This window comes from Pelophylax lessonae (genome assembly GCF_965119305.1).
Source record: "Pelophylax lessonae genome assembly, chromosome: 10".
NCBI classification, from domain to species: Eukaryota; Metazoa; Chordata; class Amphibia; order Anura; family Ranidae; genus Pelophylax; species Pelophylax lessonae.
In genome coordinates this window covers 91,490,847-91,502,932 of record NC_138777.1, presented here as the reverse complement: position 1 = coordinate 91,502,932, position 12,086 = coordinate 91,490,847, and the positions used below count along the sequence as shown (strand labels likewise).

The window sequence follows — 12,086 nt, the reverse complement described above, 5'->3', positions numbered from 1 at the left end:
ACTTGGCAAGGGTTTTCAGGGCCTGCCATATTTTCCCTGAATGCTGGCTAGGAAAGGGTTCATTCTGAGCCACTGACCCAGAAATGTATGCAGATCAGAAAACCCAGAGGTCCTTATCTGCATGCTCGATTAGGCTCAATATCTTTAAGTACTGAAGGTAAAGGGTTAAGCATGGCACCACAGCAACAATTATTTGCAGAAGGCGAAATCCGCAATGGCATCCTCCATATTCCTGTCATGACAGATTTCCTTTTAGAGGTCTTGCTTTACTAGTGGTGCTTGATGGATTAAAATACACAAAAATTATCTTTCATGTATCGTGTTTCCCGGAAAAAAGACCGGGTCTTATATTAATTTTGGCCAAAAAAAAAAAACAGACTAGGGCTTATTTTCAGGGGATGTCCCCTGTCTTCTCTTCCCCTATCAGCTCAGGAGTCATCATTATGACATCTTTCATCCCAAAAATAAACCTTGGTTAAAGTCAATATAAAAACATGTAATCCGTTTTGTAAAAAAAAATTAAATAATGTCCAATGTGTCTCTTTTTGTAACTTTATTGTCAAAAACACCTTATTTACAGTGCCGCTGGGAGCTCACGTGACCCGCCGGAGCTCTTCTTTCCCACTCCGTGCATTGCCGAGAGAATGGCCGAAATCCCCGCTGACGTCAGCCCCACTCCGAGCACTGCAGAGGGAGGGGCCGCTGATGTCAGCTGGAAGGAGAGAAGAAGATCTCCGGCGGGTCACGTGAGCACCCAGCAGCGCTGTAAAAAGGGTATTTACGACAATAAAGTTACAAAATTAGACACATTGGACATTATATAATCTTTTTACAAAACAGATAGACTTTACATGGGCTTTTTTACATGGACTTTACTAGGGATTATTTTTTGGGGTGGGGCTTACATTGCAGCCCTCCCTGAAAATCACGCTAGGTCCTATTTTCAGGGTAGGGCTTATTTTCAGGGAAACATGGTAATTGTTTTTTCACTGGACTGTTATATCATGAAAAGGAAGAGTTGTTCATTTGTGGTGCGATGGAATGTAATGCTGTCACTTTTTGTTTGAAATATTACATTGAAATCCTGTTATTGATTTAGCACTGCACTTTTTTATTACAACATATTGGAGCATCAGAGTATTAAAGTAGAACTATAGACCAAAACTTTTTTTTTTTTCATTTTGAATAGAGCAAGGGAGGGCTATAATCCATGTCAGATTTTTTTTGTCGCCATCTGTGTCCCATTGCGGAGATTTACCTTCATTTCCTGTCCCATAGACAAACAGGAAGTGAAAGAATATCCCTGCAAACTAAGGGAATTCATTGGGAACCACCAGGTCATCAGAACTAGTGTCCCCATTGAAAGATTCTCCTCTATTACTTTTCTGGGGACAACCCAAAATTTTGGATTTACTTTAAGGCTGGCCATACACTATACAATTTTCTTGTTCAACTTTCCTTTAGATTTACCAAAACCATGTAATATAGGGTCAAACCTAAACACTTTCAATTTGTATGCAATCAGGCAGGCCCTTGCACTACATAGTTAAAGGTAAATCTAAAGGAAATTGAATAAGAAAATTGTATAGTGTATGGCCGGCCTTACTTTCACTTTCAATGATAACAGTAAACAGGACAAATAAAGAGGGTGAATCTCTCTAAGGCGGGGCACAGACAAAAAAAAATAAAAAAACTGACAGCCATCTTAATCCCCCTCCACTCTATCCAAAACTAAAAAAAAAAAAAAGTTTTGCTTTTAGTTATAATTTAATAGAAATTTTTTTTCTTTTTTTTCTCTACTTTTTTTTTATTTTTGCATGGTTACATATTGTGAATTGTATAATTTTAAATGCATTATTGTATATACCTTCTTTTTGTCAAAAATATAAGGGAAACTTTATAAACTTAAGTCTGAGTACATGTAAAATATTTCCCATGTTTGTGAATAAACAGACAGTGCTTCTAGCGTATATTGTAAAGATACCTCACTTTTACCAATTCATTTCTATATAATAATTAGATGATTCTATGTTCATTACTGTGGTTTACCTCCTTTTGAGTGCAGGTTTTTGGCCAATACTTTAACAAACCTCGAATTACCTGTAAAGATAGGCAATTGTTACTTTCACTTCAAATATTTTTGACAATGTCACAAGAATTACAAAGTGTATTTACTGTACTGCAACTGATGCCAGTTTTCTAGTAAAGTCATTATACTAGCATTCCCGGCAGGACCCATTTAGCCAATTTCTAAAAACCAAAACAGATTTGTGGTGTTACCAATAATAATCTATTATGTCCCAGCTCTCTTTCTCAACCACTTCTGGATCAGAAGATTTTCCCCCTTAATGACCAGGAAAATTTTTGTGATTCGGCACTTCTTTATTTTAATGGACAATTGCGCGGTTGTGTGACGCTGTACCCAAATAAAATTGATGTTTTTTTTTCTAGAGCTTTTCTAGAGCTTTCTTTTGGGGGTATTTGATCACCTGTGCACCTTTTAGTTTTTTTGCGCTATAAACAAAGCAAAGCAACAATTTTGAAAAAAAAAATGTATATATATTTTTTACTTTCTGCTATATAACATTCCCAATAAAATAATAAAAAATCTAATTTTTTTTCATCGGTTTAGGCCCATTTGTATTCTTCTACATATTTTTGGTAAAAAAAATCCCAATAAGCGTCTTTTGATTGGTTTGTACAAAAGTTATCGCGTCTACAAACTAAGGGAAAATATGTATGTCATTTTTATTTATTTTTTACTAGTAATGGCGGCGATCAGCGATTTTTATTTTTTTTTTTAAATCTTTTTATTAAAATTTACAATAACAACTCAACAGAACACAAGCAAAACAAAACAAGGTGCGAGAAGTTCAAGACAAGGAGGTCCTGTAGAAATAGCGTTCAGCGTTGTGCTGCCCACACAGGGCAAGTCCATCAGAAGGGGCCTGCATGATAGTCCGAACATAACTTGCATCTAAGCACAATAACAGTCAGAGCGCATCAACAGGAAGAAGCATACATGGCAGTGCAAATTAGCTCGAGGGTGGAGAGCCAGAGAGACCGTGAGACAGGGGCCCATTAGCAGTTAGGTCAACAGAGCGGAGGAAGAGTCCTCAAGCCAACGCGTCCACACCCTATCGTACTTCTTGGGACAACCTCTATGACAGTAAGTATCTCGATATAGCGGGATAGCTGCATCCACCAGGCCCCTCCACTGAAGAAGCGTGGGGGGAGCCCGCTTCCGCCAATGAAGGGCTATATTCTTCCTAGCATAAAAGAGCAAAAGGCCCAGCAGAGTACGGTCCGCCACCCTTGGAACAATGTCATCCAGGAGACCCAGTAGGAGGGCGATCAGCGATTTTTAGCGGGATTGCGGCGGACAGATTGGACCCCTAACTGACATTTTTGACACTTTTGGGGGGACCAGTGACATTACTACAGTAATCAGTGCTAAAAATATGCACTGTTACTGTAATAATGACACTGACAGGGAAGGGGCTAACCCAGGGGCGATCAAAGGGTTAAGTGTGAGCCTAGGGGGTGTTTTCTAACTATGAGGGGAGGGACTTGTAATATCAACACAGAGACCTGTGTTCCTAAATAGCAGGAACGCAGGGGCTCTGTGTTTATACCGTAGCAAAGAGAACAATGGTCTACTGTGTTTACAACAGCAGACCGTTGTTCTCTCTTTACGGGGAGCGATCGCGGCTTCCCCACTGGTGAGTGGGCGTGCACCTCCAGACATACGCACGCCCACAGGATCGCTTCTGCAATCCGCCATACAGGTACGGCAATTCGCGGGAGCCTGTCGACCTGCCGCCATATAACTGCGGCGGCTAGTTGGCATGTGGTTAAATAGAGTAGAAGACTAAGCCCTCGTTCACACTGAGGGCAGGTTTAAAGTCATGTGAGTTCAGCAGCAAATCCGCATGTCAGTGCAAATTCGGGGGCAATTTCCTGCACTGATGTCTATTGAAATTGCCCCAAAAGTAGTGAAGAAACTACTTTTGGGAATTGGTGCGGCATCGCACCGCTTCGGATGGTGCCGCTGCGGGCAAAAGGCTCCCATTTGGCATGCGATTTGACATATCAAATAGCATTTCAAATCGGCCCGATGTGAACGGCGGCTAAAAGTATACACTGGGGTTGTTTACTAAAACTGGATAGTGCAAAATCTGGTACAGCTGTGCATGGTAGCCAATCAGCTTCCAACTTCAGCTTATTCAATTAACTGCTTGCCGACCACGCGCTATAGTTTTACTGCTACAGTGCAGGCTGTCTGTGCAGAATCACGTATATATAAGTGATCATGCTTTCCCAAGTAAGGGGCGTGAAAGCAAGGTCATTGGCTCCCTTACATGTTGATCACCGGGTCCTGGCCAATGATTCATGTCTGGAACCCGTCAATTGGCAGAGCGAAAGACAGGAGAGAGATCTGTGTATGTAAACAACACAGATCTCTCTCCTAACAGCAGGGATGTGGCAGTTTTTGACTCCCTGCAAAGCAGGGAATAAAAGCCATCACATCCCTGAGGAAAATCACTACACAGTAAACACATAAAAACTTGCTAGGTACACAGTTAACCCTTTAATTGCCCCAGATTTTAAACCCTTCTTGCCCAGTGTCATTAGTATAGTGACAGTGCATTTTATTAGCACTTATCACTGTATCACAGGAGAGGTCAGTGGCAGTTAGTCAATTCCTACCCAGTGTCAGTTTGCCCATTGCAGTCATCACAGTCCTGCTATAAGTCGCTGATCGCTGCCATTACTAGTATTTAAAAAAAAAAAAAAATTCCAGTATATATACCCTCATTTGTAGATACTATAATTTTCACGCAAACCCAAAAATATACACCTACTGGGAATTTTGTTACCAAAGACATGTAGCAGAATACAGTTTGGCCTAATTTTATGAAAACATTTTTTTATGGGATATGTTTTATAGCAAAAAGTAAAAAATATATATTTTTTTCTAAATTTTCAGCCTTTTTATGTTGATAGCGCCAGAAAAAAAAAAAAAAAAAAAAAAAACAACGGTGATCAAACACCACTAAAAGAAAGTTCTATTTTTGGAAAAAAATGATTTACATTTTGTTTGCGTACAGCGTTGCATGACCGTGCAATTGTCAGTTAAAATAGTGCAGCCCCGTATAGCAAAAAATAGCTTGGTCATGAAGGGGAGTAAATCTTCCAGAGCTGAAGTGGTTAAGCCTTGACAATAAAATCTGGAAGCTAATTGGTTTCTATGCAGAGCTGCACCAGATTTTGCACTCTCCAGTTTTAGTAAATTGAGCCTACTAGTTACTAATGGACAAAAGTTACTTTTTATCCGTATTGCAAACATCAAACCATAGTGTTGTTGGAACGGAGTAGGAAGATTCATTTAAACAGTTGGAGTTAGAAGCAATAGGGTCACAGCTAGTGCATTGCAAGGAATACATAGCCACGTCATAAGTGTAATGGCAATGCTGGGGTTAGATATTAGGTTGAATACACTTCTTACATCTAAATTATGGTAATAATAGTGTAGCATTATTTTTACTCTGCAAGACTATTTCAGTGGTGACGTAAGGGATGTTTTAAAATATATATTCTCCAGGACAATGCAAGTAATATAAAACTTCCTTGTACATTTAATATTGACTATTTAATTGATAGCCAATGTAAGTAGAGCTATTAGTAACTTCTTCCGGACTGCCCGCCGCATATATACTGTGGCAGGCAGCCCCTCCTGCGCGAACTGACGTAGCCCTACGTCGGTGGCAGGCCTGCTGCTAGGGGGCGAGCGTGCGCCGCCGGCGGCACGTTCCCACCCCCACTTGGCAGCAGGGACTCCAATGCACAGGACCGGCAGCTCTGAATGCCGCCGGCCACCTGCGATCGCTCCCCGCTGAGAGAGAAGGACGGTCAGCTGTTGTAAATACAGCTGGCCGTTATTCTCTCTGTAATGATCACAGAGCGCCTGTGATCCTTCTATATAGGATCACAGGTCTCTATGATCTTTTCAAAAGCACATCCCCCATACAGTTAGAAACACTCCCCTAGGTTTACATTTAACCCCTTGTTCACCCCCAGTGTTAACCCCTTCCCTGCCAATGTCATTATTACAGTAACAGTGCATATTTTTAGTACTGATTACTGTAGTAATGTCACTGCCCCCCCCCCCCCAAAGTGTCAGTTAGGGGTCCGATCGGTCCGCCGCAATGTTGCAGTACCGCTATAAATCGCAGATCGCCGCCATTACTAGTAAAAAAAAAACAATAAAAATGACATAAATATCTTTCCCGTAGTTAGTAGACGCAATAACTTTTGCCCAAACCAATCAAAATATGCTTATTGCATTTTTTTTTACCCAAAATATGTAGCAGAAAACAAATTGGCCTAAAATGTTAAAAAAAAATGATTTTAACATTTTTTTGGGGGAATTTCATATAAAAAAATGTGAAAAATATTGTTATTTTTTCAAAATTGTTGCTGTTTTTTGTTTATAGCTCAAAAAGTAAAAATTGCACCAAATACCACCAAAAGAAAGCTCTACATGTGGGAAAAAAAGGACATCAATTTTATTTAGGTACAGTGTTGCACGACCGCGCAAGTGTCCATTAAAGTAACGCAGTGCCGAATTGCAAAAAAATGGCCTGGTCATTAAGGGGGCAAATCCTTCCGGTCCAGAAGTGGTTAATAAATATGAAGCGCAGCACTCCACCTATTGAGCAGTAAACATTTAGCACTGCATCTTTTTTTTTAAAAGTGCTTACCACTTTGATATTATTCATTAGGAATAGGAGCTTATTTGGTAAGCCAAAGCGCAATGAGCTGCAGTTCATTGAAAGCAATCAACAATCATCTTTCATTGATCTGAGTCTGGGGAAAGGAGATTGCTTTGAGTCACAGCTAGCACCTCATTACTGTTCTTTGTATCCCCCCTATTTAGTGAACATGTTCACAAAGATGTGCAAACCCAAGTTTGACTTTTACAGGAACCATTGGTATTTGCATTTACATTTAGCTGTCTATATCTTCGATCTACAGATTATTTGGGCATTGCAGAGAGTGTGTTTAGAATTACTGTAATAAAAAAAAACTTTATTTCTACCACTTGCACTCTCCAGCTTATTCCTTTACCCATATCTTATGACCATAAATTAGGAAGGGGTTATAGACTGAGCAATATTGTGAGTTTTTGGTTAGAAAACGCACCCATGTTTCTCCGCATAGCATTGTACAGGGTCTGCAAAAGTGCAGCCATGACACAGTACATTTCTTTTCCTTCTTGATCATGCATTCTTCTTCTCTCTTCTCAATAATAGAATTTTGAGAACTCATTTACAGAATGCAATTTTTCCCCATAGGACTGACAGGAACACCCCAGTGCTTTTTAAGAGCCTGCTGCAGCCTTGTCTTTAGGAGATGTTAGTCTACAGTGCTGCTACATCATACTTAGCTGATGCTTATAATTGACTTCCAGCAGAGATAGAGAGTTAGTCAACTGGATGGATTCAAACATGCTTGGAACAAACATAGATCTATACTCTTCTATGTTTTTAACTGATCAGTAGTGATATATAGTTTCTAACTTATTGAAGCTAAAAGACATTTCCTGCAAATATTATTATTTTTATTATACAGGATTTACAGTATCTCACAAAAGTGAGTACACCCCTCACATTTTTGTAAATGTTTTATTATATCTTTTCATGTGACAACACTAAAGAAATGACACTTTGCTACAATGTAAAGTAGGGAGTGTACAGCTTGTATAACAGTGTAAATTTGCTGTCCCCTCAAAATAACTCAACACACAGTCATTAATGTCTAAACCGCTGGCAACAAAAGTGAGTACACCCCTAAGTGAATATGTCCCAACTGGGTCTTGGGCATGGAGTTCCCCAGAGCCTCACAGGTTGCCACTGGAGTCCTCTTCCACTCCTCCATGACGACATCACAGAGCTTGTGGATGTTAGAGACCTTGCGCTTCTTCACCTTCCTTTGAGGATGCCCCACAGTTGCTCAATAGGGTTTAGGTCTGGAGACATGCTTGGCCAGTCCATCACCTTTACCCTCAGCTTCTTTAGCAAGGCAGTGGTCATCTTTGAGGTTGTGTTTGGGGTTGTTATCATGTTGGATTACTGCCCTGCGGCCAAGACTCTGAAGGGAGGGGATCATACTCTGCTTCAGTGTGTCAGAGAACATGTTGGCATTCATGGTTCCCTCAATGAACTGTAGCTCCCCAGTGCAGGCAGCACTCATCCCCAGACCATGACATTCCCACCACCATGTTTGACTGTAGGCAAGACACACTTGTCTTTGTTCTCCTCACCTGGTTCCCGCCACAAACGCTTGACACCATCTGAACCAAATACGTTTATCTTGGTCTTATCAGACCACAGGACATGGTTCCAGTAATCCATGTCCTTAGTCTGCTTGTCTTCAGCAAACTGCAGGCTTTATTGTGCATCATCTTTACAGGAGGCTTCCTTCTGGGACAACAGCCATGCAGACCAATTTGATGCAGTGTGCAGGGTATGGTCTGAGCACTGACAAGCTGACTCCCCCCCCACCCCTTCAACCTCTGCAGCAATGCTGGCAGCACTCATACGTCTATTTCCCAAAGACAACCTCTGGATAAGATGCCGAGCACGTGTACTCAACTTCTTTGGTCGACCATGGCGAGGCCTGTAGAACCTGTCCTGGTAAACTGCTGTATGGCCTTGGCCACCGTGCTGCAGCTCAGTTTATCTTCTTATAGCCTAGGCCAGAGGCGTAACTACAGGGGTTGCAATTGCAACCTGGCCCCATGCTCCAGGGGGCCTGTGCAGCTCCCCTGTACACCTGGATAGGAGGAGCGGTGGGGACAGCATGTAGAGAAATCACTGTCCTCCTTTTTCCTCCTATAGCTGCAGGAGGAAAATGTAGGAGATTGGTTCCTCCCCACTGTGCTCCCTCCCCTCTCCTGCCGGCTGCTGCAGGGGATGTGTCACAATAGAGAACCGGAAAGGCGGTTAGTAAATATGTAATTTACCAGCTCCTTCCTTTTCTGAATGGACAGAGTCATAGTCCATGACATTGTAAAAAAATAAAATGATAAAAAATAATACAATTAAAATACCAAAAAATAAAAACTACTGACACCAGTGGGTGAATTTCCAGGATCGCAAAGGTCACACTTGCGACTGGGCCCTGGAATTCCACCACCGTGGGGAGGCCCCAAAATGGCAGGAAGGGGGTCCACTGCAGAACTTGTGAAAGGGTCCCACTGTGGGACTGTAATAAAGGGCCCCGCAACGAGAGTAAAGGGCCCCAGGATCAGTGGGAAGTGCCCCAGGCTTGAAGGGACGGGCCCCGGCCAGGGGTGCGGGGGACCCTTCATGGTTTCTTGCACTGGAGCCCTGAAGGTTCTAGTTACGCCTCTGGCTTAGCCCATCTTTATGTAGAGCAACAATTCTTTTTTTCAGATCCTCAGAGAGTTCTTTACCATGAGGTGCTATGTTGAACTTCCAGTGACCAGTATGAGAGAGTGAGAACGATAACACTAAATTTAAAGTGGAGTTCCACCCTATTTTTATACTTACCTCCATCTTCTCGCTCCGGGTCACCTGAAAAAGAAATGGATAATCGCATATTTTTTTTTTTTTTACTTACCTCGTAGCGAAGAAAATATACTTACCTTACTTCCTTCTTCCTCCTTCCTCGGCCGCGGCCCGTCGTCACTTCCTGGCTCTGCAATGATTCCTGGGAGCTGGACGTCATAGCTCCCAGGAATCATTGCGCCTGCACCGGCCCCGACGTCAGTTCCGGGTCGCGCGCGTCATCCCCTTCTAAACAGCTTCTGGGCATGCCCAGAAGCTGTGGAGGGATGACGCGCGCGACCCGGAACTGACGTCGGGGCCGGCGCAGAGCATCGTGGGACCACAGAAGGCGGAAGAAGACGCCGAAGAGGACGCGCTGGCTTCAAGCTGCCCACATCTGAGATGGCAGCGCTGGACAAGACGTTTGCAAGGTAAGTATTTCGTCTTGCAGGTAAGTGCAACCCGGGACAGATCAGAGGCTAGCCATTGTGGAATGCACTAGCCCTGACTGTCCCGGGGGTATTAAAAAAAAAAAAACAAATCCAGGGTGGAACTCCGCTTTAACACACCTGCTCCCCATTTACACCTGAGACCTTGTAACACTAACGATTCACATGACACCGGGGAGGGAAAATGGCCCAATTTTGACATTTTCAGTTAGGGGTTTACTCACTTTTGTTGCCAGCAGTTTAGACATTAATGGCTGTGTGTTGAGTTATTTTGAGGGGACAGAAAATGTACACTGTTATACAAGCTGTACAATCATTACTTTACATTGTAGCAAAGTGTCATTTCTTCGTTGTCACATTAAAAGCTATAATAAAATATTTTCAAAAATGTGAGGGGTGTACTCACTTTTGTGAGATACTGTATATAGCACCAACAGTTTACACAGCACTTTACAATATAAAAGGGAGACAATACAGTTACAATATGATAGGGTTAAGAGGGCCCTGCTCAGAAGAGCTTACAATCTAATAGGATGGGGCAAGTGGTACAAAAGGTTGTAACTGTGGGGAATGAGCTAATGGAAGTTATAAGAGATTAATTGGAGGCGTGATAGACTTCCCTGAGGAGATGAGTTTTCAGGGATTGCCTGAAGGCAGCCAGAGTAAAAGATAGCTGGACAGATTGAGGTAGGTAGTTCCAGAGGATGGGAGAGGCTCTGGAGAAGTCCTGGAGATGAGCATGAGAGGAGGAGACAAGGGAGCTTGAGAGCAGGAGGTCTTGAGAGGATGGTTTGGGTGATATTTGGAGAGAAGTTTGGTGATGTAGCTCGGGGCACAGTTGTGGATGGCTTTTTTTGTTGTAGTTAGCATTTTGAATTTAATTTACTGAAATGTATTATTCTTATTCATGAAAATCACAAACAAGTGTTAATTTAGGTGAATAAAACTCCCAAATGTAGGACATGATGGTGTTAAAACAAAATCCAGGAATGTACACAGAACAGCAAGATTGTGTTCATAGTAGTGATGAGAGTAAGGGCAAGACAATCTGCGTGTTCCACAGCCGTACTTCTGGGGGAGGCCACCCCCGGAAGTGCAGCTGTGGAACGCATGCTACTTATAAGAAACAGAAACAACTGCTGTATGTGATCCACCTAGATAATGATATTACCACAAACTCTAAGGGCTCTTTCACACGGGCGGTCCAATCAGATCCGCCTGTCAGTTTTTTAGGCGGATCTGATCGGATCCTCCATGCAGCTCTATGGGGCAGCGGGTGTCAGCGGAGGTCACCTCTGCTGACACCCGCTGCCATCCGCATCCGATCCTGTGCTGAAATCTGGACGGATGGAAACCCTATTTTTCCATCCGTTCAGTAATCGGAGCGGAGCGGATCTGATGAGAGACAAGCGGTCCGCTCTCCTCCGATCCCCCATAGAGGGTAGCGGGTGCTGAGACACCTCCCTCTCCGCTCTGCAAGCGGAGACGGAGCTGTCATCCGCCCGGCACAGCGGGGATCGCGGATCGATCACCGCTGAGCAACACGGATCCGCCTGCGGAGGCGGACCGTGTGAAAGAAGCCTAACTGTATAACCTTGAACTGAGGAAGTAGCAATTTAAAGCCATGAAATGCATCTTATTCTATTATCTAAAGTAACTGAATGTTTTATTAAGGCAAAAGACTCATGCTTATACTTTGAATAACCAATTTGGGTGCCACTGCCAAACAAACTACTGATGGACTTTTGTCCGCTGACTCCTCTTACCAATTCATTCGTCCACCCGAGCACTCAGGATGGGAATACTGGAGGCATAGAGAGCAACCACATTGCCCCTGTGCGGAGACAGGTTTTCTCCACCCATACACAAGGAAGGCTGTTTGTCCTTGCTAGGTGACCGCAGTCTTAACAGTTGTAAATCCATTTTGACCTTTTTCCTTCTATTGTGGAAACATCTTTTCCTGACAGACTACATGGAAGCATTCGTATGGGTAAACTCTGCCTCCACTCCTCCCCTATAGGACCCCACTCCCATAAATCTTTGCTCTGAGCCAGAGGCCATG

General features: G+C 42.9%; 1 protein-coding gene across 1 annotated transcript in view; it reads right to left on the bottom strand.

Moving 5' to 3' along the window:
- The window catches only part of PPP2R5B (protein phosphatase 2 regulatory subunit B'beta), a 144,469-nt gene that overhangs the window by 19,412 nt on the left and 112,971 nt on the right, over positions 1-12,086 (bottom strand). Inside the window, exon 11 of the mRNA XM_082270016.1 lies at positions 2,050-2,100. Coding sequence (XP_082126142.1) covers positions 2,050-2,100 — 51 coding nt within the window. The remainder of the gene's footprint in view (positions 1-2,049; positions 2,101-12,086) is intronic.